This window comes from Phycodurus eques, chromosome 6 (assembly GCF_024500275.1).
Source record: "Phycodurus eques isolate BA_2022a chromosome 6, UOR_Pequ_1.1, whole genome shotgun sequence".
NCBI lineage: Eukaryota > Metazoa > Chordata > Actinopteri > Syngnathiformes > Syngnathidae > Phycodurus > Phycodurus eques.
The window spans coordinates 596,431-623,959 of record NC_084530.1 but is presented as its reverse complement, the minus strand read 5'-3'; the positions used below and the strand labels follow the sequence as shown (position 1 = coordinate 623,959).

At 45.3% G+C, this 27,529-nt stretch overlaps 1 protein-coding gene and 2 long non-coding RNA genes across 3 annotated transcripts; 2 read left to right on the top strand and 1 right to left on the bottom strand.

Moving 5' to 3' along the window:
* The first annotated feature begins 3,745 nt into the window (after positions 1 to 3,745).
* On the top strand, positions 3,746 to 5,905 carry LOC133404384 (uncharacterized). Its single transcript, XR_009768819.1, has 3 exons — positions 3,746 to 3,963; positions 4,740 to 4,785; positions 5,468 to 5,905. It is a non-coding gene; the product is annotated as an uncharacterized LOC133404384 (long non-coding RNA).
* A 960-nt stretch (positions 5,906 to 6,865) lies between these two features.
* On the bottom strand, positions 6,866 to 24,813 carry ddt (D-dopachrome tautomerase). The gene is made up of 3 exons (XM_061680283.1): positions 24,628 to 24,813; positions 19,712 to 19,887; positions 6,866 to 6,998 (listed from the first exon to the last, which is right to left on the bottom strand). Exons 1-3 carry the CDS (start codon positions 24,733 to 24,735, stop codon positions 6,926 to 6,928), a joined length of 357 nt encoding a protein of 118 aa, XP_061536267.1. The 5' UTR covers positions 24,736 to 24,813; the 3' UTR covers positions 6,866 to 6,925.
* On the top strand, positions 24,584 to 27,517 carry LOC133404413 (uncharacterized). Its single transcript, XR_009768822.1, has 3 exons — positions 24,584 to 25,469; positions 25,998 to 26,058; positions 26,473 to 27,517. It is a non-coding gene; the product is annotated as an uncharacterized LOC133404413 (long non-coding RNA).
* The last annotated feature ends 12 nt before the right edge of the window (positions 27,518 to 27,529 follow it).

Here is a 27,529-nt window from a genome sequence, read left to right as displayed (position 1 = left end):
GATGGAAGAGGGTAAAAAAAGGAGTGTAAATTTGCTTGAGGACACTGTTAGCATAGTTGTGAACGACTGCAACAGAAAAGGAAGGGGCGCTTCCCGGTCTAGACTGAGGGGCCAACTAGCGAAGCATTCTGGGATTTGTAATATTTGTGGCGCATGTGCTATATACTGGCGGGCCAGCTCTAATACACATTTAATATGGTCTTGCGGCCAAATATAATTAAATTGTGGGCCTGAGTTCGACATATTTGGTCTACAGTCTCTCTGTCCTGATTCCACTTCACTGGCAGCACTATTCATGGTGTCCGCGCAGGAACTCGAGCTTCAAGGTTTTAGTTTTTCAAGGCAGATTAATTAAAATCCATCCATCCATCCATTTTCTGAGCCGCTTCTCCTCAGGCGCGCTGCAGCCTATCCCAGCTATCATCGGGCAGGAGGCGGGGTACACCCTCAACTGGTTGCCAGCCCATCGCAGGGCACATACAAACAAACAACCATTCGCACTCAAATTCACACCTACGGGCAATTTAGAGTTGTCAATTAACCTACCACGCATGTTTTTGGGATGTGGGAGGAAACCGGAGTGCCCGGAGAAAACCCACGCGGGCACGGGGAGAATATGCAAACTCCACACAGGCGGGGCCGGGGATTGAACCCGGGTCCTCAGAACTGTGAGGCTGACGCTCTAACCAGTCGCCCACCGTGCCGCCATTAATTAAAATAATAATTAAAAAAAAAAAAAAACAGGCCTTGTTCACACTACGTTTTGGTAACTTCTATTCCACTTGAGATTTACAACGTGACCAGCAAAACACGTACATCAGCTCCCTGACATGCAAGAAAGACAACAAACAAGCTGTTCCCACCCAGTCTCGAAGCAGGGACCTTTCGCGTGTTAGGCGGACATGACAACCACTACGCTATGGAAACTGTGGTGGCTGAAGTACCCAAAAGCGGATATGGATTTATTGACAGACCAGCCTACCAGGTAACCAACTCACAAGCAGACTTGAATATTTACAAATGATAAGTCATAATGTATATTTAAGCATTATTGAAGTCAGAATTCTTTTGACTGTTTTGATCAGTTATCAAGCCAACCATCTTTTCTTTGTATTTCTCCATCCAAGAAATTCCTACGGCCATTTGTGCGTTTATTCGGGTTATCTTTGTCTTTTTGAACAATAACCTGTCTTTGTTTTACAACAGGATTTTGGGTCTTCAAAGTATATATATATATATATATCAGTATAGAAAACCTAAATGTTGTCTGTCTAAAGCTGTTGACTGCTGTTGGCAGCAAGGCTGAAATACGAAAACCTGCAGGCTGATGCTGAGCCAGCACGACAGTGAAACTGTTAAAGGCTTGTTAGGCATTAAACTCTCGATCAAGTGAATCATATCAACATTTTTACTGTAACTGATAAAAAATATGAACATTTAATACAGCTTACTATTTCAACCGCTTTTATGCTCACATCATGTGTGGTGATGAAATGCGACACGCGAGTCACTTTATCATATTTTGTTTACTTTATAAAATAAATATTGAAGCCATCATTTATTTACAATTAGAAAGAACAGAGTAATGATTATGTTTTGCAATTTAACATGATGCAGAATCATTTTCATCCCATTAGATCATACAGGTAGACTGCAACAACTGTCCCTTCTAATGTTTTTGACACCATTTTAAAAATATAGAAATTCAGACAAAATTGGACAAATGATTCTGGAAGTGATTTTTGAAAAGTTGGCAGTTTCTGACACCCGAAGCATTCAGAATCAGAATCATCTTTATTTGCCAAGTATGTCCAAAAACACACAAGGAATTTGTCTCCGGTAGTTGGAGCCGCTGTAGTACGACAACAGACAGTCAATTGACAGAGAACACTTGTGACATAAAGACATTGACAAAAAAAAAACAGTCACTGAGCAGTAAAGGGTTGCTAGTTATCTGGTAATGCCGGTACATTTATTTATTTATTTTTTGACAATTGTGCAAAAAGATGAAGAGTCCTCTAGCACTTAGAGAAAGTTCGAACGACTAATATTGCAATAGTCCGGTGCAATGACCATTGTGCAAAGGGCGCCGAGACTTCAAGGAGTGGATGCGGTTTAAAGTGACGAGCAGTGCGATAGTCTGGGACAATGTTGGTTGTGCAAATGTTACAGATACTCCTCAATCAGTGTGCAAATGGAGCAGATGGCATGAGTGGCCAGTATATGCAAATAGTGCAGCATGGCGAGACAACTGCAGTGAGTGCACGAGTCATACATCATTGGCCCCACAGAACTCAAGTCAAAAAATTGCCAGCTTGCTGTAATGGAATTATAGGTTAGGTGTTTAAGAAGTTGATCGCAAGAGGGAAGAACCTGTTGGAATGTCTACTAGTTCTAGTTTGCGTTGATCGGTAGCGCCTACCCGAGGGAAGGAGCCGGAAGAGCCGGTGAACGGGGTGCGGACGGTCCGAGAGGATTTTGCACGCCCTTGTCTTAGTTCTGGCAGCGTGCAAGTCCTCAATGGTGGGTAGGGGGGTACCGACAATCCTTTCAGCACTTTTGATTGTCCGTTGCAGTCGGAGTTTGTCCTTTTTTGTAGCAGCACCAAACCAGACTGTGATGGAAGAACACAGGACTGATTCGATGACCGCTGTGTTGAACTGTCTCAGCAGCTCCGATGGCAGGCCGTGCTTCCTCAGAAGCCGCAGGAAGTACATCCTCCGCTGGGCCTTTTTGAGGACGGAGTTGATGTCGGTCGCCCACTTCAGGTCCTGAGAGACTGGAATTCCCAGGAACTTGAAGGTCTCGACGGTTGACAGCTGTGGCGAAGGATGCTCCCTGAAGTCCACGATCATCTCTACAGTCTTGAGCGTGTTCAGCTCCAGGTTGCGTCGGCCGCACCGCTTCCTGTCGCTATGCAGACTCGTCACCGTCCTCGATGAGGCCGATGACAGCGGTGTCATCTGCAAACTTCAGGAGTTACGCATCTTGTGGCAACTTGGAGCATTTTAGAAATGCTGTCTCGTAGCTGCAGTCATATCAGATACAGGATGAACACATTATTGTAATAAGAATGTAAGAATCCCCCGTCTTACAATACACCGTATTTGCTATTAAAACAATTCCAGCATGAAATACAGCGAGCTCTATTGTTTACATTCACCATCACGTATTTTTACCGTAAAGAGCCGTCCGACTAAAAAAAATAAAGTAAAAATAAAACACAGAAGTTTGTTGTTTAAGAAAAAAAAAAAAGGACAGGTTTCTTCGAGAGACCCCATTTTTGCTGGTATATGCATTTTTTTTTTTTTTTTTATGTTTTAATGCTGTATGAAGCTAACAAACTTACAGAGAAATCCTTGAAGTCAATGGTGAGTACTGTTAGAGGTTAGGAAAAGGGAACAAATAAAAGTCACGGCCCGGGTATAACCTGCCGGCCGTACAAACCTCTCTTGCCCGGTTCTTTTATTCTGGTCGAGGTCGCACTTCGATGATTAGGAACAAAAGGAACAAAAGTGGAACAATTTAGTCGAAAACACAAAGTCAAACAAAGCGCTGGCCTCTCGTCCACTTGGTTCACAACAACGCCCATGGAAGACAGAGACCGCAAAAGTTCGAGTTCGCTTGTTTTGTGGGGGAAACTGCTTCTCGCCGTGACGTCGTGTAGTCGTCGACCAATCCTAGCTCCAGCCTCGTGTTTGGGGTCCGTTTGGCAATTCAGTCCGATGTTCCCACCGCGCCACGAGACCGTGGCACCCAGAGACAGAGCGCGCTCCACTTTCTATAACTTTACTACTGAACGTGTTTGTCTATTGCTAGGGATGCGTCAGTACATCCGCCATATTGAATGTGTCAGTTTTACTTGCCTTTTAAATGTTGAATGCAAAAAAAAAAAAAACAGAGCATGCTGATCTCTCTTCCTTCTCTCACGGGATCCGGAAGCCGAGTGGCCCTGCTTTCCAGGTAACAGTCCCTTCCTTCAGCCGGTTCCTATCAAACCAGTTCTCGCCTGTTCTCGACCTGAATGTTATCTTTATGTCTGTAGTGCGTGTGTTCATAACGTAGTGAGGTCAGTTTGACCAAACAAAGCTAGCGTGTCTGTCCCAGTGTCCTGTAAGCAGCAGCATAGAAATATACCTGGAGGGTAACCTTCGAAACCAAAATGATTGCACAAGCGCAATAATTTATGACACATCTGGGAATGATGGGACAGATTTTAACAGGAATTACAGCTGTCGACATAAAATTGGCTTTCGTCAGTCAAATTAAAACGAGAAATGTTTTGTTGGATTCCCCCCTTGGATTTTGTCTGACTTGAGGCTCACTATTTACATTTTATAGTGTTTTATGTGTTCTGTCTTTACAATTGTATTGCGAGTCAAATGTAATCATGAATCCATATTCTAGTCATTTGAGTTCAAATGTTTAGATTTGTTCATCCATAATATTTGGGAAATCAGCATATTGTAATATTCCTATGGTGTTGTGAAAACTACTGCCATTTTCCCGCTTCACAACTAAAGTATCGGTTCAATCAGTCGTGTAATTGACTTACAATATTACCGCATATAGTTTTGAAACCAAAAAGTCTGGGATAGGTCTGTTCAATGATTGCAACAGCACAACAATTCATCACGTAGTGTATATAAGAAAACACCCAATTTTGTAGTGTTTTAAACTGTATCGCTATGTGTTTTAGTCTTAATGCAGACTTCGTTGACTTCTTAATCTTAATGCAGACTGGAACGTTAGCCATCCAAAGCTCTCCTTCTTCATGCTGATATGGTAAGCTCTCTGTTTTCGACCTTCATCAATACGAGTGAATAGCTGTAATGTTGAAAACATACGATGTAAAACTGTTTGTTTCATTGGTAGATGTGGTGAATCACGTGACGATGTCACGTGATCAAAACAAACCCCTAAAGGTCAAAGGTCAAGGGCATAAAGCTGTCAAAACATAACCTATCAAAAGAGTTTGACAAAAGGTGTATTCTATAGTTTTTTGATGCAATATTTATATTTTGGATGGATGAAACTAACTTTCGGGGAAAGGTTGCCTCCCTCCATCTTAGCTATTGTATTGAGCTTGGCTTTTATTTCCTAACCCTCAATTATGCTTCACATTTTTTGAGCTTGGCTTTTATTTCCTTACCCTCAATTATGCTTCACAGTTTAAATTCTGTGTTCCATTCTTCGTATTTTGTTTTTTTTTTGGTCCGAATTCTTCCATTTTTTTTTTTTTTAAACTTTAATAAAATAAATGCTTATCACAAAACTTGATTCCATGTCCCTGCGTGATTGACGTAACACAGCTTCTGCATCGTAATAACTAACTCAAAATGTAGTGAGCAAACCTTTAGATTGAATCTTCTTTTACACATTTAACGACTCATTAATGTATTTATTTTTATCCTCTTTACTGTATTTCCTATCACCCTTCAGTTTTTATCCTGTGCTATAATTCCAGTGTCTCCTCATTGGAGCCCCCATGCTGGGACGTCCGCTCGGTCTGCCCGCCTGCAAATTCGCCTGACCTGGGGAACAGGGGGGCCCTGCACAATGTTCCCCCCAGTCTACCCTGGTCGTGGTGGTCTCTGTGGTGGCATCCTCTGTGGCTACGGGCTGTAGCACCTATCAGCGTGGATGGCTCCTGCAGGTTGTTTTTCAACACCTGGATCCTCAGTGCTTTGTCATGTCTCTACACTATAAGTCAATATGTGCTGTGTGTGTGTACGTGCGGGTGTGCGTGTGTTCGTATGGATGCGTTCGCGTTTGTATGTGGGGATGGGCGATGTCGGTTTTTGTATGTCTTGCTATTTTAATTGTCTGCTTTTATCGTTGTAAAGCACTTTGTGTTGAATTTCTAATGTATGAAAAGTGCAATATAAATAAAACCGTTTTTATGTTGTGTCTCTGAGTTGCAAACCTTGCATGTTGCCAATGCTGTTTTCCCCGATTTCATCAAAAACAATCCATCCATCTTCGCTTATCCTCACGAGGGTGACAGGTGTGCAGGAGCCTATCCCAGCTATCTTCGGGCGAGAGGCGGGGTACACCCTGAACTGTTCACCAGCCGATACCAGCGAACGTATAAACAACCATTCACACCTACGGGAAATTTAGTCTTCAATCAACCTACGACGCATGTTTTCGGGATGTGGGAGGAACCCGCAGTCCCTGGAGAAAACCCACTGGGAAAACATGCAAACTCCACAAAGGCGGGGACGGGATTTGAACCCCGGTCCTCAGAACTCTGAGGCAGATGTGCTAAGCGGTCCGCCACCGTGCCGCCTCAAAAAGAGTCATTGATTCCAAATATAATCATCTTTGAAGCCCGACGTGAACCGCTTAATGAGGTGGCCTCAGCACTCGTGGCTAGTGGTCAGAGATTCATGGTTTGCCGAGTTCACAACACAGAAATACTCTACTTTTTCCTTTTAAAAACAAAAGGCACTCTAGATTTTCAAATGTAAAAACGAGGGCCCGACTAATACTGATTGTTTGATGCCGATTCTGATATTTGACAGAATAAAGTTAACCAATTCATTTAAAAAGTATATAATGAATAAAATTCTTCTTTCTTGTTCCCATAATTCTTACAAGGACATGAATTACCGGCAGAACATTTGAATGTTTTACAAAACTTTGTCCCTTATTATTTTTTTACAACAAAGATTTGTTTGTTTGAATGTCATTATCTTTGTCTTATGTTGTAATGTGTTGATGTGTAAAAAAAAATAATAATAATGAAAAATGATTTGAAAAGGGCTAGATTTTTAACTCGACAGAAGAGCCAATGCAGTCATGTTAAAAAAAAAACACACACACACAACAGTATGTTTGAATAAAATTCAGGAAATTTGCAGCTGATTGAAACTTTTTATTTTTTTTCCCCTTTCTTTCTCACATATTTACAAAATATGCTTTACAGGAAGCTCATAACTGTTCCCTTCTTCCCAACCTGGTGAGGCTGCAAATTGTAGAACTGAAGGGAAATCCTGTGAATCAGAAAAAAAAGCTGTCAAGCGTTTACCAAAACTTTAAATAATGAAAATACCCAGCTATTAAATGCATATGAGGTCTGATGAGGCCTCAGAGAGCATGAAAGTGAACACACCCCTGTTAAAATACAAGAGTATTCTTATGTAGAAAAATAAGTGTGATAAATAACAGTGGAACACCAAAACCATAAATTTTTTAAAAAAGATGGGGAAAATAAGTTGTCAGGTTTGTATTGTATAGTCGCTAATAAGTATTAAATAATGTATTCTGCGGTCATGTACCCTTCCAATTGGGTACAGGTTCAGACTATTTGTAAAACTATTCAATAATATACTGTGTATGTTCAGAGTGAAGCAGAAATTACTCTCCGACAGTCAATATGGTTTCAGTTCCGGCAGCTCAACATCACTGGCAAAAACAGAAGCTACTGAAGAAATAAACAATAGTGATCAGAGTAAGCATGCTATTGGAACATTTATTGATATTAAGAAAGCTTGATACACTCAACCATGATTAAAAACTGCAAAGGTATTGAATTACAGGCATTTTAGACTGGCTCAAAAGCTAATTACAGAAGCAACAAATATGTCAAGTTGGGTGATGTTCATCATCTGCTCTTCATCATGTTTGTGGCGTCCCCCAAAGGTCAGTGTTGGGCCCTAAATGAGTTTCCCACAGGATTGGAATCCATTTGCAGTGGTGTGTACCACCCAGCTGGCTGGGTTACAGGTATGCTCCCCAGGGCTCCAGCCTAGCTTTTTTTTACTAGAACAGTGCCCCCTAACTTGACATTTTAGGGGTGCAAGCAGAACATTTAAGGACGCAGAGTGTACACAGACTTGCGGAATAGTCACACTTCCTTTTCCTCTTTCACTGAAACAGAGACTTATCCCAGAAACAGACCCCTCCCTTCTCACACATAAGCCAATCACAGGGCTAGGTGATATGGTTTTACAATAAAATCACTGATTCCACCCCCCACCCCCCAAAAAGAACAAATCGAAATTCAGATTTCAATTAAATTATATCTCCTTCAATATCAAGACAAATCAAATGACAATGACCCTTTAAAGACTACCCTACAAACATTTTAACAAAACATTTCAAATGTTCAACAATGTAACATTAAAATAATTCCTTTGAGATGAATATGTAACAACAAAACTGTCACTGAACAGACTAAAAGGTGCTGCTTCCAAACTAAATTAACCTTTGTCTTGAGATATATATATCCACATATATATCCATCCATCCATTTTCTGAGCCGCTTCTGGTGAGAGGTTCCCCACCGGGTGGACACCCCGGGGAACGCCTCGGGATCCCCTCGGAAGAGCTGGAGGAAGTGGGTGGGGACCAGGAAGCTTTCCTGCTAAAGCTGTTACCCCCGCGACCCGACCTCGGATAAGCGGAAGAAAATGGATGGATGGATGGATGGATAAATTATTAGATTGGGATAATTATCAGTGTGCATTCAAAGTTAAACAGTACAATTTTAACATTTTCAACATAAAGCTATTTTAATCCTTAATGTTAAGTGCTGCAAACTGCATTTCATTACAATATTTTGAGAATATTTTATGATTTTTCTTTTATTATGTTGACTCTTCTCTTCACCAAAACGCTCCACATTTCTCTGGGGGAGTAAACTTCAGCACGATTAGAAGGATGCAAGCCTTTTGTTTATTTGTCGGCGCACGACTAATTGGGCATTTTTTTTGTTTAACTTCATGCACAATGCTCTTTTCCGCTTCCTTGACATTTCACAAGTCCCAAGTCAAATCCTCTTGAGCTACCAGGGTTAATCAGGAACAATCCGCCGATTCAATTGAATCCGCCGATTCAATTGAACCAAAACTGCCAGCATACACTACGCACGGACGCTGATGACGGTATTTTTCCAGTATTTGAGTCAATACCCAGTGGGCCAAATTCCGTCCCGTATTAGCCGCTTTTTGGTTGTCGAGAATGTTTTTCTGCTTTTGTATTTTGCTGAAGTGAACATGGTGGGACCATGCGTCACTTTATCAAAAGGAGGGGTGATGTCTGGAGTGTTTTTTTTTTTTTTTTTATTTCAACATTCATCGAGCGGACCGCGACATGGAATCATCGGGGAAAACGAAGGGCGGCGGGATATGCCTCCATATAAACGAAAAATGGTGTACGGACGTCACAGTGCTCAGCACACACTGCAGCCCGCATTTGGAGTCGCTGTTTCTGAACTGTAAACCATTTTACTCGCCACGTGAGTTTGCATCGTTTATACTGGCTGGAGTCTATATTACACCGCAACCTAACACGAACGCCGCATTGCTAATGCTCGCCGAACAAGTCAACGAAATTGAAAAAAAAACACCCTGACTCACCCCTCATTATTCTCGGGGACTTTAACAAAGCTAAACTCAACCACGAACTCCCTAAATACAAGCACCACATCGACTGTCCTACCAGGGAAAATAATACTTTAGACCACTGCTACACTACGGTAAAAAACGCATACCGTGCTATACCTCGTGCAGCCCTGGGCTCGTCTGATCACTGCTTAATTCACTTAATACCGACGTACAAGCAAGAACTTAAATGTGCGAAGCCTACAGTGAAAACAGTCAAAAAGTGGACCAATGAAGCAAAGATGGAACTTCAAAGCTGTTTAGACTGCACAGACTGGAGTGTCTTTGAAAATTCAGCTGGCAGCCTGGATGAATATACGGACACTGTTACATCCTATATTAGTTTCTGTGAAGAGGTGTGTGTACCAACAAAATCATTTCGGACATTCAACAACAACAAGCCGTGGTTCACTGCTAAACTTAAGCAGCTTCGCCAAGGTAAGGAAGATGCATATCAGAGCGGGGACAGGGCCCTGTATAATCGAGCTAGAAACCAGCTGACTAAAGAAATTAACATTGCAAAGAGGATCTATGCAGCAAAGTTGGAAAAACAGTTTAGCGCGAACGACTCGAAATCAGTCTGGCGTGCATTCCAATCGCTGACTAATTACAAGCGACGATCCCCCCAAGCTGAGAACAATAGCACACTAGCCAACGACTTGAATACCTTCTATTGCAGATTTGAAAAGGACAGTTTCACTCCACACACCCACCCGGCCGCACCCGCGACCACAACCACACCTCTGACTTCTGCGTTAACCATCCATGAACAGGATGTGAGACGCATCTTCAAACAACAGAAGATTAACAAAGCGACAGGACCGGACCATGTGTCCCCATCCTGCCTCAAAGTCTGCGCGGACCAGCTCGCTCCAGTCTTCACTCAGATCTTTAACAGATCTTTGGAAATGTGCGAAGTTCCATCCTGTTTCAAACGCTCCACCATCATTCCAGTCCCCAAGACACCTGCAATCTCTGGTCTGAATGACTACAGGCCTGTCGCTTTGACATCTGTGGTCATGAAGTCCTTTGAACGTCTCGTGCTGGACCACCTCAAGAGTGTCACAGGTCCCCTGCTGGACCCCCTGCAGTTTGCCTACCAAGCGAACAGGTCTGCGGATGATGCAGTCAACATGGGACTGCACTTCATCCTAGAACACCTCGACAGTGCAGGGACCTACGCGAGGATCCTGTTCGTGGACTCGAGCTCAGCGTTCAACACCATCATCCCTGAACTCCTTTCAACCAAGCTTCTCCAGCTCAGCGTCTCACCTGCCATCTGCCAGTGGATTTACAGCTTTCTGACGGGCAGGACACAGTAGGTCAGGCTGGGGGAGGCCACCTCATCCACACGCAGCATCAGCACTGGGGCGCCCCAAGGTTGTCTCCTCTCTCCGCTGCTCTTCTCTCTCTACACGAACGACTGCACCTCAGCGAACCCGACTGTCAAGCTCCTGAAGTTTGCAGATGACACCACTGTCATCGGCCTCATCAAGGACGGTGACGAGTCTGCATATCGACAGGAAGCGGAGCGGCTGGAGCTGTGGTGCGGCCGACACAACCTGGAGCTGAACACGCTCAAGACGGTCGAGATGATCGTGGACTTCAGGAGGCATCCTTCGCCACAGCTGTGCCTCACGTTGTCCAGCTGCCTTGTGTCAACCGTCGAGACCTTCAAGTTCCTGGGAATTACAATCTCTCAGGACCTGAAGTGGGCGAACAACATCAACTCCGTCCTCAAAAAGGCCCAGCAGAGGATGTACTTCCTGCGGCTTCTGAGAAAGCACGGCCGGCCATCGGAGCTGCTGAGACAGTTCTACACAGCGGTCATCGAATCGGTCCTGTGTTCTTCCATCACAGTCTGGTTTGGTGCTGCTACAAAAAAGGACAAACTCCGACTGCAACGGACAATCAAAACTGCTGAAAGGATTGTCGGTACCCCCCTACCCACCATTCAGGACTTGCACGCTGCCAGAACTAAGACAAGGGCGTGCAAAATCCTCTCGGACCGTCTGCACCCCGGTCACCGGCTCTTCCAGCTCCTTCCCTCAGGTAGGCGCTACCGATCAACGCAAACTAGAACTAGTAGACATTCCAACAGCTTCTTCCCTCTTGCGATCAACTTCTTAAACACCTAACCTATAATTCCATTACAACAAGCTGGCAACTTTTTGACTTGAGTTCGTTGTCACATTTCTGTGGGGCCAATTATGTATTACTCGTGCACTCACTGTAGTTGTCTCGCCATGCTGCACTATTTGCATATACTGGCCACTCATGCCAGAGCAGCATCTGCTCCATTTGCACACTGATTGAGGAGTATCTGTAACATTTGCACAACCAACATTGTCCCAGACTATCGCACTGCTCGTCACTTTAAACCGCATCCACTCCTTGAAGTCTCACCGCCCTTTGCACAATGGTCATTGCACCGGACTATTGCAATATTAGTCGTTCGAACTGCTCTAAGTGCTAGAGGACTCTGCATCTTTTTGCACAATTGTTTTTTGTCAATGTCTTTATGTCTCCAAAGTGTTCTGTAAATTGACTGTCTGTTGTACTAGAGCGGCTCCAACTACCGGAGACAAATTCCTTGTGTGTTTTGGACATACTTGGCAAATAAAGATGATTCTGATTCTGATTTATGTTTGTTTTTTGGAGTGGTTTGTTGTATTTTTGTGCCTGGCAGCACAAGTCGCATCACACGTTACATTATTATTATGTTTGACACATAACTGATTGCCACAAAACCTGAATTTATCGATTTACTTAGAGCCAATCCGACAGACTGCAAATACAACACCACTATTAGCATTATCATAGTGATAAGATACAGCGGCTGAAATATTTTAACATCATCATTTTTCTCACTAAATATATTTCGAAAGGTGCTATTGACACATTGAAATTTTCACCAGATGTTGGGAACAACCCAAGTAATCCATACATACAAAGAAGGTAGAACAAATAAGATCAGAAATTAAGTTCTCTTTAAGAATGTGAAATGACACAGGAAAAAGTTATTGAACACATGAAGAAAGGGAGGTGGCAAAAGGATATGGAAAGCCAAGACAACACCTAAAACCTATCAATAATCCAACAGCAATCCCTTGTCAGTGCAAATGAATATCAGTTGGTTCAGTTCTAATAGATGGCCTACAAAAAAGTCTCCTTGCCAAGGTGTGAGTCAAGACACATCTCATAATGGGTAAGAGCAGAGAGCTGTCTCATCGCTAACTAATTGTTTCAAAACATAATGATGGCATTGGTTACAGGCACATAACTAAGCTTCAGAATGTTCCAGTGAGCACAGTTGGGGCCAGAATAGATACCGAAAAGAAAGCCAATCATACCGCCATGAATTTGACTCAATCAGGTCCTCCTTGCAAGATTTCTGACACAGTTGTGCAAAGAATAATCATAAAAACTGTCCAAGAGCCAACGACCACCTGTGGAGAGCTTCAAAAAGACCTGGAATTAGCAGGTACTGTTGTCACAAAGAAAACACCCCGCCGCCATAGCCTGTATGCAAGCTCACCATGGAAGACCCCATTGCTGAAAGACCCCATTGCTGAAGAAAAAGCAAATCAAAGCTTGTTTGTCTGCTGAACAACATTTGGACAAGCCTGTTAAATACTGGGAGAATATAGTCTGGTCTGATGAGAGCAACGTTGAACTTTTTCGATGCCACGTTTGGAGGAAAAATGGCACTGCACATCACCCTAAAAACACCACACCAACGGTGAAGTTCGGAGGTGGGAACATGATGGTGTGGGGCTGCTTTTCAGCACATCGTACTGATAAACTTTACATTATTGGAGGAAGGAAGAATGGGCAAATGTACTGAGACATTCTTGACAGAAATCTGCTGCCAAACTGATCAACTTGATTGTTTTTAGCAAATAATCATTCACTTAGAATTTTATGGCTGCAACACATTCCAAAAAAGCTTTTTTTTTTTTTTTTTATCAGTTTGAACATTAAATATCTTGCCTTTGTAGTGTATTCAATTAAATATAGCTTGAACATGATTTGCAAATTGTTGTATTCTATTTTTATTTATGTTTAACACAACGTCCCAACTTCATTGGAATTGGGGTTGTATATTTAGTGAGACAAATGGTGACGTGTTGCAATACGTTTTTCATCCACTGTATGATGATTGTTCTACAAACATTTAATGTCCTGACTTTTGAACTCTTTATGGAACATTCACTTATTTGGGTTGACATATGAAGGTCCATCCATCCATCCATCCATCCATCCATTTTCTGAGCCGCTTCTCCTCACTCGGGTCGCGGGCGTGCTGGAGCCTATCCCGGCTGTCATCGGGCAGGAGGCGGGGTACGCCCTGAACTGGTTGCCAGCCAATCGCAGGGCACATACAAACAAACAAACATTCGCACTCACAGTCATGCCTACGGGAAATTTAGAGTCTCCAATTAATGCATGTTTTTGGGATGTGGGAGGAAACCGGAGTGCCCGGAGAAAACCCACACGGGCACGGGGAGAACATGCAAACTCCACACAGGCGGGGCCGGGATTTGAACTCTGGTCCTCAGAACTGTGAGGCAGAAGTGCTAACTAGTTGACAACCGTGCCGCCCCTATAAAGGGTTAATCTATTAAATTTGGGTACCTTGAGAATTTTTTTGTTTCATGTTTACTTATGCGTTATTTTTATTTGAGCTGTCACGTGATTTGGACATTGGGTGGTAAACGTAATAGTGGCTGGAGGAGCGAAACTTGTGATGCAATTGGTAGAAGATAGTGTGTGTCCAGGATTCTAAATGTGTTTGGCTGTGTGCTTTAATGACAAGTGAATGGTGGCATAGATGTACACATGTATAAGTACCCTGTTATCAATAGCCAGTACGTGTGTGTTATTAGTGTTTAATTCGTCATCAAGTAGTGAAAGATGCCGTGCAGCAATGTTTTTGTGTATTTTGTAAAATTGCGACACGATAGTGGTGGTATTAAGGGCTGGATTAGGTCACTTAAATCTCCACGATGGGCCGAGGTCCCATTATAAATCCCCAATTATAAACTGCCTGCCACTGATTAACATACAGTGTATTAAATATTTATAATATCAGCAATGGTATTTGTGTGTTTGCACAAGATTTTGACTTAAGAGCTCTGCACAATAAATGTTCACATTATACATTATTTTACTTCTACTTCTTTGCTAAAGGACCACACAACGCATGCAGAAATACTTCAGTTAAAAATCAATTTACACTTATGTTCATATCGTGATATATAGTGATATGAATTTCAGGCCATATTGTCCAACCCTACATGCTTGTTTTTTCATCCAAATATTTGCAGTTTTATCAACTTAAATAGGTCAAGCCATTTTACCGCACTGCACACATTTTTTGCACATGACAGGTTACCAGTCCTCGTTCTGCAAGAATGTGGTTATACCCCTAGATTGATTATACAAATAGATTTTGCTGTTGAGACTAGTGCAGCATCCCACTCCAAGTAAAATTATCCAGGCTGAACCTATGCCAACATAGAAGATGCAGAAGATTTTCTTGTTTTAGTTTATTGTTTTAGTTTGGGCTGAGCACCACCAGTAGCCTAATTATTATTTTTATTATTTTTTTTCACAGTTTTTAACAGTTTTGCTGTGCAACATGGGAGTTTGAAATACTCCCTCTCCTTATTTTTTCAATTATTCTGATGATTATTGAAAACGCAGCCGGACAGAAAAGGGTTTTAGGGGACAGACAAAGGGACAGAGTGGACAAGGGGACTAGGGGTGAGAACCGCAGCAGAAGAATAGTGAGACAGTTTCGATATTTGAACACAAGTAACATTACAACAGTCAAATCGTGTTATTATTTGTGGATTGGGGGGGTGACACACCCAGTGAGGACATGCAATAACTAACCAAGATAAGAGGACAGAAAAGGGCAGGACAGGATGTGGGGAAACAAAGCAAGGCAGTGCTACTGACGAGTGGTGCGGTGGGATTCTATTTTAGTGTCTAAACACCTGTAAGAACCTGTGAGTTGATGTTAGTATAACCTGTGTTGTTTTTGTGGTCCCAGCACAAGGAATTAAAGCCTATAGTGTGTCTATCAAACGTATTCGTGAATGATCACCATATCACATGCATGTTAGTCAACTGGTGTTTTTTTTCTTGCTGACCACCAACTTAGAATGCGCTGACACTTTACCCCCACTAGCTTTGAGTTGCTATAGGCACAAAGCTCAAAGAGGCATGTCGTATCTTCCTATTGCTCATATCTATGGAGAGGTCAGTCAGGAAATCCGCACTGGACATAGCTGCAGTGATGCCAAATTTTCTACCTCAGCCTGCGTCCCATCTCAGATTGTTTGTGTTTGCACATTAAGGATTACAGTTTTTGTTTTAGTTCCTCATAAAAAAGACAATGCAAGCAAGTTTTTCCTCATGTTTTTCCTACTGTAGGGCAGGAGTGTCTAAAATCTGGGCCATGGTGATGCAGCAGTTTTTCTAAATAATGATAATATATATAAAACAACATAAGTGCTTGATGGTTTAGTGCATTTCATAAATAGGATCCGAAGAATGTCAGTGGCCCTTGCATCCTCATAAATAATAATAATAATCTGTGAATAGGAGAATCCGCAGGTGCCGAACTGCAAATATGCGGCTGTTTGCTGTCCACATTGAATGAAAGTACCTGTTGACAATTTTTTTATATTTTCATGGACATGGGAACATATGTGGTATATCACCTCACACTTTTTGCAATTAACATCTGGAAAAAAAAAACTGCACAACAACGTTTTGGTTGTGCACATGGAGTATGAAAGTAAAAACATCACAGTTCTGCATAAACACTGAAAAGGTTCATCCATTTTCTCCCGCTTATCCAAGGTCCCGGTGGCGGGGGCACCATCTTTAGCAGGGAAGCCCAGACTTCCTTCTCCCCAGCCACTTCATCCAGTTCTTCCGGGGGGAACCCAGGGATTCCCAGGGCAGCTGGGAGACAGTCTCTCCAGCGTGTTCTTGGTTGTCCCCGGGGTCTCCTTTCGGTGGGACATTCCCGGAACACCTCACCAGGGGGCATCCTAATCAGATGGCCCTCACCTCATCTGTCTCTTCTCAATGTGGAGGAGCAGGGGTTCTACTCTAAGCCCCTCCGAGATGAAAAAAGTAAATTGAGAGCTTCGGCTTTCGGCGTAGCTCCTTCTTCCCCTCAACAGACCGATACAAAGTCTGCATCACTGCAGACGCTGCAGCGATCCTACTGTCGATCTCCCATTCCGTTCTTCCCTCACTCGTGAACAAGACCCCAAGATACTTGAACTCCTCCACTTGGAGCAGGATCTCATCCCGACCTGGAGAGGACACTTCACCCTTTTCTGACTGAGGACTATGTCTCAGATTTGGAGGTGCTGATTTTCATCCCAACTGCTTCACACACGGCTGTGAACCGTTCCAGTGAGAGTTGAAGATCACGGCTTGATGAAGCCAACAGAATCACATCATCTGCACATCAACCAACCCCCTCTATGCCTCGGCTGCGCCTAGAAATTCTGTTCATAAAATGAGCAGAATCAGTGACAAAGGGCAACCTTGGCGTAGTCCAACCCTCACCAGAAAGGAATCCGACTTGCTGCCAGCAACGCGGACCATACTGTGACACTGGTCAAACAGGGACCAAACAGCCCATCTCAGGGGGTTTGATACCCCATTCTCCCAAAGCACCCCCCAGAGGACTCCCAGAGGGACACAGTCCACAAAAACACATGTAGACTGGTTGACCCATGCAACCTTGATGACCCTGCCGAGTATGTGGAGCTGGTCCACTGTTCCATGGCCAGAACGAAAACCTGAATTTCCTCCTGAATTTGACATTCGACTTCCCGACGGACGCTCCTCTCCAGCACCGCTGAATAGACCTTACCAGGAGTGTGATCCCCCTGTTGTTGGAAAACAGCTTCCAGTCCCCCTTCTTAAAAAGGGTGACCACCACCCCAGTTTGCCAATCCAGAGGCACTGTCCCCGATATCCACTCAATGTTGCAGAGGAGTGTCAACCAGGACAGCCCTACAACATCCAGAGCCTTTAGGAACTCCGGGCGAATCTCATCTACCCCCGAGGCCTTGCCACCGAGGAGCTTTTTAACCACCTCAGTGGCCTCAACCTTAAAGATGGCAGAGCTCAAAGATCCCAGACTCTGCTTCTTCATGGGAAGGCGCATTGGTGGAATTGAGGAGGTCTTCAAAAGTATCCTCCCCACCGACAGCGCCCCATCCCTATTACACACAGAGTTGATGGTACACTACTTCCCCCTCCTGTGATACCGGATGGTGAAGCAGAATTTCATCTGGGCTGTCCGGAAGTCATTTTCCATGGCCTCCTCCCATGCTCGAGTGTTTTCCTCAGCGACCACCAAAGCTGCATTCCGCTTGTCCAACCGGTATCCATCAGCTGCCTCAGGAGTCCCACAGGCCAAAAAGGCCTGATAGGACTACTTCTTCAGCTTAACGGCATCCTTCACAGTTGGTGTCCACCAACGGGTTCGATTGTTGCCGCCACGACAGGCCACAGCTCCTGTCGGCCACCTCACCAATGGAGGCACGGAACGTGGTCCACTTAAACTAAATGTCCCACGCCTCCCCCGGGATGTGGATAATGTTTTGGCAGAGGTGGGAGTTGAAACTCCTTCTGACAGGAGATTCTGCCAGACGTTCCCAGCAGACCCTCACAACATGTTTGGCCTGCCAGGTCGGACTGGCATTTTCCCCAACCATCAGACCTAACTCACCACCAGGTGATGATCAGTTGACAGCTCCGCGCCTCTCTTCACCCAAGTGTCCAAGACTTTCAGCCGCAAGTCCGAGGACACGACCACAAAGTCGATCATCGAATTACGGCCGAGGGTGTCCTTGTGCCAAGTGCAGGTATGGACACCCTTATGCTTGAACATGGTGTTCGTTATGGACAATCCGTGATGAGCACAGAAGTCCAAGAACACAACACCGCTCAGGTTCTGATCGGAGGGCCCGTTCCTCCCAATAACGTCCTTCCAGGTCTCACTGTCATTGCCCACGTGAGCATTGAAGTCCCCGTCCATCGGGATGAACCCCAATGTACAGGTGCCGAGCTGGGGGACAATAAGTATACCCACACCTGCTTGACGCCTCTCAATGTGGGCAACTCCAGAGTGGAAGAGAGTCCAACCCCTCTCGTGAAGACTGGTACCAGAGCGCAACCTGTGTGTGGAGGCGAGCCAGACTATATCTAGTCAGAACTTCTCAACCTCACACACGAACTCTGGCTCCTTCCCTGGCAGAGAGGTGATGTTCGAAGTCCCTCGAGCCAGATTCTGTAGCCCAGGATCACATCGCCAAGGTCCCTGCATCCGACCCCTATGGCCCCTCCCACAGGTGGTGAGCCTATGGGAAGGGGGACCCAAGTTACACTTTGTGCCCGGTCAGGCCCCATGGATGCAGGCCTAGCCACCAGCACTCACCTTTGACCCCCACCTCCAGGTCTGGCTCCAGAGGGTGGCCCTGGTGACTTGCGTCCGGGCAAGGGTAAACGTCTTCCAATATTTTTAAACATCATAGGGGTCTTTTGAGCTGTGCTTTGTCTGGTCCCTCACCTAGGACCTGTTTGCCATGGGTGACCCTGCCAGAGGTATAAAGCCCCAAACAACTTAGCTCCTAGGATTATTGGGACACACAAACCCCATCCACCACAATAAGTTGACGGTTAAAGGAGGGGAGTAGAGTTCATGTCAACTTTATTTCTTTCCTCTTGGAAATTTTGCTGAGAAGAAATTTGCACAAAAACATTTTGGAAAAGTGGAGACGGACCTCACTGTGCCGACAAGCTGCGTGACTGCAGGGTTTTTAAGTGCAGCCGTGAAGCCAAATTGAGTATTTGGGCAAAGCAGCCAAAGTGTAATGACTCAAAGGGACATTTTTACAATCACTCAATCACTGAGACGTGTTTGCGGCATTGTGACCGTTTTGACACAACAAGTTTAACCATGGGTTGTTGCTTAAAAAAAGTCAGTACTTTTGTCCATTTCCAGTTTTCCGGATTTACACGGGAATCAAAAATGGTCACCACTCAATTGTTGTTTGACAGCGTGAGGCTTCTGTCCATATTATGTGAATCACACACAAAGTGCCCCCCACTGGGCATGAGGTGAATTGATTCAGAGAATGTTGTTTGTGTTCAAAAACCACATTGCTAATCTCCCTGCTTTACCTCCTTGGTTTAAATGAAATCCTTGCCAGGGATCGTGCGGTGAAGGTATGGTGAGGTATAGCATGTACAACAAAACAGTAAGCTCAGGTACTCACCTGTCTTCAGTCAGAGCAAGCTCTCGGGTAAGAAACTCAAAGAGCTTGGCACTGTGGTCCTTATTCTTGTCAGCAGTGTCAGTTACACCAATAGCAGATATCGACATCACCACGCAAGGAGAGCAAGACCCCGCTATCATCATTGGTAACCCCGGCTTCACAATCAAGTGCATTCTCTGTAAGAGAATAACATTGTCAATCAAAAACCGTAAAGTAATATTAACTGCCTACAGCTTGTCTAAGAGAATTAGAAGTAATTCTGTATGTCTGTATATGGGAGTGATATTTTGAAAGATCTCAATTATCACACTATAAATTTAAAAAACAATATTTCAGTACACGCCGAAAGAACTGTTAGGAGAATTCCGAAGTGAATTAAAAAGATGTATCAAGATGTATCAAACCCCAAGGAGAAAGGCGTTACTTGTGGTAGACGCTTCCTTTCTCACACTTGAAATATCTGTTACTGAGACATTCACTTTTCTACGAATTCTCCCCATATTTATATGATGGAAGGAAATTTTTCGGCACGGTGAACGACTGGTTAGAGCGTCTGCCTCACAGTTCTGAGGACCGGGGTTCAATTCCCAGCCCCGCCTGTGTGGAGTTTGCATGTTCTCCCCGTGCCTGCGTGGGTTTTCTCCGGGCACTCCGGTTTCCTCCCACATCCCAAAAACATGCTTGGTAGGTTAATTGACAACTCTAAATTGCCCCTAGTTGTGAATGTGAGTGCGAATGGGTGTTGGTTTGTATGTGGCCTGCAATTGGCTGGCAGCCAGTTCAGGGTGTACCCCGCCTCCTGCCCGATGATAGCTGGGATAGGCTCCAGCACGCCCGCGGACCCTAGTGAGGAGAAGCGGCTCAGAAAATGGATGGATGGATATTTCGTTTTTCTTTTTGTGTTTTTTTTAATGTAGCTGCCAGTAACAGAATATGTGTCTTTAAGGAAGCATTTCAGATTTTGTCACAGTTTGGTTTATTTTACTGTCCTGACATCAAGTTTCTCCACCTAAGACTTGGAAACTACCAGGACGAAGAGCCGCCATTTTCTTTCCTCACGAGCAACGACCGGACTACACAGAACCACTATATTGTCAAGGCCACAATTTTAGCAGGGCTGCAGTATTGTTGGATGCAAAGATTAACACTAGAGACGTTATCTTTAACACTAAAGACGTTATCAGCTTTAGCTTCTGATAACTAGCACATCAGAAGAATCATCTTTATTGTCATGAACACATGCATTTTCATGAAATTTGTCCTCTATTATAACCAAGATGGCGCCAACACTGGTGGAAACCTCGGTGAAGCGCTTTTTAGTGTTGACCATGTTTCTGTTCTTTTCGTTCGTCTTTGGAGACATTACGCAACTTACATACACTAGGGCAGACTTGCTAAACATTAGGGAGTCTACTCTGAACCTTCTTTTGCCAACTTTCACAAATCCACAAAGTTTTTTCTTGGAGTAAAGTGGCCGCACTCTATGGCACATGGAGGAGGAGGAGAAGATGACGCCACAGAGGAAAGCATGCCAGAGTGCAGGTTAAGCTTCGACATGGTAAATTTTGAACGCCACTTCCATCGATTCACCGCAAAACTCTACGGTCTCTCTCTCCTAAGAAAATGGACACGTTTCATCTCCACACAAAGACCAGTAAATACTTTGGACATGCTGCCGCCCTCTGCTGCAGGGAGGCTTGGCCTTGTGAACGCATCTCCAACGACGGCGTAATGCTTCCCGGCTTCCAACTACACAGAGCAGACTGCGACATGTAGTGATCATACTTGCGGGTATTTATACCCGCAAGTATAATCTTTGGAACTGGGTGAGGTCTCATCCTGCTTCAAACGCTCCACCATCATCCCAGTCCCCAAGACACCTGCAATTGCAGTACTGAATGGCTACAGACCTGTCGCCCTGACATTTGTGGTCATTAAGTCTTTTGACCGCCTCGTGCTGGACCCATCACAGGACCCCTGATGGAACCCCAACAGTTTCTCTATTGAGTAAACAGATCTGTAGATGACGCAGTCAACATGGGACTGCATTTTATCCTGGAACACCTAGGCAGCACAGGGACCTACGCGAGGATCTGGTTTGTGGTCTTCAGCTCTGCGTTCAACACCATCATTCCCGAACTCCTCTCCTCCAAGCTTCTCGAGCTCAATGTCTCGCCTGTCATCTGCCAGAAGATTTACAGCTTCCTGACGGGCAGGACACAGCAGGTGAGGCTGGGGGACACCACCTCATCCACATGCACCATCAGAACCAGGGCCCCCCCAAGTACGTGTCCTCTTTCTGGTGCTCTTCTGTCTCTACACAAATGACTGCACCTCAATGCACCCGGCTGTCAAACTCTTGAAGTTTGCAGACGACACCACAGTCATCGGCCTTATCAAAGACGGTGACGGGTCCGCGTATCGACTGGAAGTGGTGCGGCTGGAGCTTTGGTGCGGCCAACACAACCTGGAGCTGAACACAATCAAGATGGTAAAAATTATTGTGGACTTCAGGAAGCATTCTTCGGCACAGCTGCCCCTCACGCTGTACAAGTGCCCTGTGTCAATCGTCAAGACCTTCAAACTCTTGGGAATTACTGTTTCTCGGGACCTGAATTGGGAGACCAACATCAACTCCATCCTCAAAAAGGCCCAGCAGAGGATGTACTTCCTGCAGCTTCTGAAGAAGCTCAGTCTACCAAAGGAGCTGTTGAGGCAGTTCTACACAGCAGTCATTAAATTATTATAATTATTAACAGAATCTGTGACAAAGGGCAGCCTTGGCGGAGTCCAACCCTCACCGGAAACGAGTCCGACTTACTGCCAGATATGAGGACCAAACTCTGACTCCGGTCGTACAGGGACCGAACAGCCCGTATCAGGGGGTTCGTTAACCCATACTCCCGAAGCACCCCCCACAGGACCACCCGAGGGACACGGTCAAATGCCTTCTCCAAGTCCACAAAACACATGTAGACTGGTTGGGTGAACTCCCATGCACCCTCGAGGACCCTGCCAAGGGTGTAGAGCTGGTCCACTGTTCCACGGCCAGGACGAAAACCACACTGCTCCTCCTGAATCTGGGATTAAACTTCCCGACGGACCCTCCTCTCCAGCACCCCTGAATAGACCTTACCAGGGAGGCTGAGGAGTGTGATCTCCCTGTAGTTGGAACACACCCTCTGGTCCACCTTCTTAAAAAGGGGGACCACCACCCTAGTCTGCCAATCCAGAGGCACAGTCCCCGATGTCCACGCGATGTTGCAGAGGTGTGTCAACCAGGACAGCCCCACAACATCCGGACCCTTTAGAGCGAATGTCATCCACCTCCGGGACCTTGCCACCGAGGAGCTTTTTAACCACCTCAGTGACCTCAACCCCAGAGATAGGAGAGCCCGCCTCAGAGAACCCAGACTCTGCTCCCTCATGGGAAGGCGTGTCGGTGGAATTGAGGAGGTCTTCGAAGTATTCTCCCCACCGGTTCACGACGTCCCGAGTCGAGGTCAACAGCGCCCCATCCCCACTATACACAGTGTTGGTGGTGCACTGCTTCCCCCTCCTGAGACGCTGGATGGTGGACCAGAATTTCCTCGAAGCCGTCCGGAAGTCCATGGCCTCACCGAACTCCTCCCATGCCCGAGTTTTTGCCTCAATGACCACCAAAGCTGCATTCCGCTTGGCCACCTGGTACCCATCAGCTGCCTCAGGAGTCCCACAGGCCAAAAAGGCCCGATAGGACTCCTTCTTCAGCTTAACGGCATCCCTCACCGTTGGTGTCCACCAACGGGTTCGGGGATTGTCCAATCACGCCCTTACAGGTCTCACTGTCATTGCCCACATGAACATTGAAGTCCCCCCAGCAGAACGATGGAGTCCCCAGCCGGAGCGCTCTCCAGCACCTCCAGCACTGCTGCTTGGTGCATAGGCACAAACAACTGTCAGGACCCGTCCCCCCCACCCGAAGGCAGAGGGAGGCTACCCTCTCGTCCACCGGGGTGAACCCCAACGTACAGGCGCCGAGCCGGGAAGCAATAAGTATAGCCACACCTGCTCGGCGCCTCTCACCACGGGCAACTCCACAGTGGAAGAGAGTCCAACCCCTCTCGAGAGGACTGGTTCTAGAGCCCAAGCTGTGCGTGGAGGTGCGTGGAGGCGAGACCAATTTCAGGCTACTTTTATTTTGAAATGCCACATCAGATTTGGGTGGGACCTCTTTTGTTGGAGACCTGAGGTGGTGTAGTGTCCCCCCAGAACTGGACTGTTGTTGCGATTTTTTTTTTTTAAACAGATTTTTTTCCGTCAGGGGTAATGACAGCAAAATATGCAGTTTTCAGAGACTTTTATTTTGAAATACAATATCAGATCTTCATCAAACCTCTTTTAGTGGAGTCCTCGGTGGTCTGTCACACAGAGCTGGACTTGTCTTGCGATACCAATGGGATTATGTTGGGGTGGCTTTGGCTCATTAGGTAGAACAGGTTCGAATTCCTGCTACGACTGTCCGCATGTCGAAGTGTCCTCGGGCAAGACACTGAACCCTAATTCTCTCCCAGTGGGCCTGGCAGCGCCTCGCATCAGAATCAGAATCATCTTTATTTGCCAAGTATGTCCAAATAACACACAAGAAATTTGTCTCCGGTCGTTGGAGCTTTGGGCACTGTGACGGTGTAGATAAAGCGCTATATAAAACCATTTATTTTTCCAAAGATATTAAATAAACTACATTTTGTAATGCATCTCAAGATTCAAATGAACCTTGCTGGTTGCATTCCTTAACCGAAGAGCATTGACGTCCGTACTATTGGCAGACTTTTATTTTGAAGGTGGCTTTCGCAGCGAGTTGGCGACATATTACCGTAATGCCTCGTATGAACACAATTTGCGGCGGCTGGCTTGACCGCAGTGAATTTACTTACGTCAACTGGCTTTCCCAAAACAGCCGCAGCAAATGAGCACAGCTTTTTCAGAAACTCTTCGGAGAATGAGCTTGCTGGTAAGTTGCTCTGCAAGTCAACAAATGGCATATTTTTTCCGTGTGTGGGAAGCGACGGGTATCAGACGTCCTCTCCTCTTGAGTACTAGCGTTCTTATTGGCAGTGTGGCAATAGCCATGTAGCATTATGTGCCATAGTTGTCCCATTGAGCGCTGAATGATACGTCGACCTCGCCTCCATATCGGATGTGGCAAAGCGGAGCTCAATTATTTGCTGCTTGGAGATGTGCCAAACCTTATGTGATGACCCTTTCACAGGTAAGACCGAACGATGACTTGATCGATTTTGGCTTTTGGAAATTGAATTTGCTGACTTTGTAGCTGATACCGATGAGGACATTTAAACTCGTTGTTTCGATAAGTTGCAGTAACACTGTGGCGAACGTGTATGCTCAGGTAACCAAGATTGCTATTGGATGCCCGGATGCTACTTATTCTGTCGCCCCCTTATCAGGTCAGGGTACTGGAATGTTCTTGTCCGTGTTTGAAACGCCATGCGTAGCTCCGTATCCAGGTAGTTTAATTGAACTTGAACTAAGTTACATCTCGTATTTGTTGATAATGTAACCCTCGTCTTTGCCGCTGCTCTTGCACGCTTTCTCCGGACGCTGTGTTGTCCTGTATCTACCATAAAGTGTCCTGACCTTGCCCCACCAGTATCGCTCTCTTCGCAGTGATCGGCACCTGTCGCCGATCAGCCTGCATTAAAGCCTGCCAGGTGGCCGAAATCCTCCCTCCTGCGGTACAACAGCTCTCCACTTGCACGTAAGAGATGCCAGCCTCAGCTTCCCTGCTGCCCCCCGTGTTCTTCCATCTCCTCAGTACTGCCTCCGTGTTCCCTGCTGCGCTGACCTCCTCCGCCACGCCGCCGCCTGCTGCACGTTCCCCGCCTCGACGACCTGCCAATAGGCCCCGTGGATCCGTCCTTAATATCCGCTCCGATAAACCTTTCACCGCAACCCTTTCAGCCTCCGCTTGCTTCTGGGTCCCGTTAACATCAGATCATGACATCAAGCATAATAATAATAGTAATGACAATAATAACATAATTTGCCAGCTCATTAATTTCAATATTACAACAGCGACACCGAGTCACTCAAATACATCGCTGTTTTACAAAAAAATCTCCATTACAGGAACTTCAAGCAGATCTGTTAGAAATAAACATTTCAAACAGTTTTCTGTTCTGTTCTGAGTATGTTTTGTGACCAGTGTTTTGTTGAAAGTTGGTGGTTTACAAGACAGTGTGATTTATTGAACTGAAAGCAAAATGTGTTGTATTTTACTCCACAGTAAGTCTGATCAAGCCAGTTTGCTACTGAGACCAACAAAAGGAGGACTTGCATTGTAAAAGGTAGGATAAATGGTACTCTGGTTTGATGCGAGAGCAATATTTTATAAAAAAAAGCACATGGTCCTTTCTGTTGGTTTACTGATAGTACCACATTAATGCTTTGTCTTACTATTGTTTTCAAAGTCCAGTAAGTTTTTTTTGTTGACATTCACAATAGCACACAATTAAAGATGCAGAGATTTTGAAGTGATGATTTCATTGCCAGAGACTACTTGTGAAATAGTGTCATGTCATTCTGCATCTGCAGAATTTTAGGACTATTTCGCTTGTTCATAAAAATATTTTAATGTAACGCTGTTACATTAAATACAATACATGACTTGGACATTTTTAGGCACATTTTGTGGACCTTTCTATCGTTAAAACACTGAATTGTCCTTTGTTTAAATTGGAACACGAACGACTGCACCTCAGCGCACCCGACTGTCAAACTCCTGAAGTTTGCAGATGACACCACTGTCATCGGCCTCATCGAGGACGGTGACGAGTCTGCATATCGACAGGAAGCGGAGCGGCGGGAGCTGCGGTGCGGCCGACGCAACCTGGAGCTGAACACGCTCAACACTGTAGAGATGATCGTGGACTTCAGGAGGCATCCTTCGCCACAGCTGCCCCTCACGTTGTCCAGTTGCCTCGTGTCAACCGTCGAGACCTTCAAGTTTCCCTGGGAATTACAGTCTCTCAGGACCTGAAGTGGGCGACCAACATCAACTCCGTCCTCAAAAAGGCCCAGCAGAGGATGTACTTCCTGCGGCTTCTGAGAAAGCACGGCCTGCCACCGGAGCTGCTGAGGCAAGTTCTACACAGCGGTCATCGAATCGGTCCTGTGTTCTTCCATCACAGTCTGGTTTGGTGCTGCTACAAAAAAGGACAAACTCCGACTGCAACGGACAATCAAAACTGCTGAAAGGATTGTCGGTACCCCCCTACCCACCCTTGAGGACAGAACCAAGACAAGAGCGTGCAAAAATCCTCTTGGACCCTCCGCACCCCGGTCACCAGCTCTACCAGCTCCTTCCCTCAGGGAGGCGCGACCGATCAATGCAAACTAGAACTAGTAGACATTCCAACAGCTTCTTCCCTCTTGCCATCAACTTCTTAAACACCTAACCTACAAGTCCATTACAACATGCTGGCAATTTTTTGACATGAGTTCGTTGTCACTTTTCTGTGGGGCCAATTATGTATTACTCGTGCACTCACTGTAGTAGTCTCGCCACGCTGCTCTATTTGCATATCTGTTGTTGACCAATACTGGCCACTCATGCCAGAGTAGCATCTGCTCCATTTGCACACAGATTGAGGAGTATCTGCAACATTTGCACAATCAACATTGTCCCAGATTATCGCACTCCTCGGTTGAAGTCTCGGCGCCCTTTGCACAATGTTCATTGCACCGGACTATATTGCAATATGAGTCATTGAAACTGCTCTAAGTGCTAGAGGACTTTTTTTTTTTGCACAATTGTCA

Coding starts and splice junctions, on each gene's coding strand:
- ddt (XM_061680283.1), bottom strand. CDS start 24,735: ATGCCATTTGTTGACTTGCAGAGCAACTTACCAGCAAGCTCATTCTCC. Junction 19,888..24,627: donor TTTTGGGAAAGCCAGTTGAC/GTAAGTAAATTC, acceptor ATTCTCTTACAG/AGAATGCACTTGATTGTGAA. Junction 6,999..19,711: donor CTTGCTCTGACTGAAGACAG/GTGAGTACCTGA, acceptor TCTGATTCACAG/GATTTCCCTTCAGTTCTACA.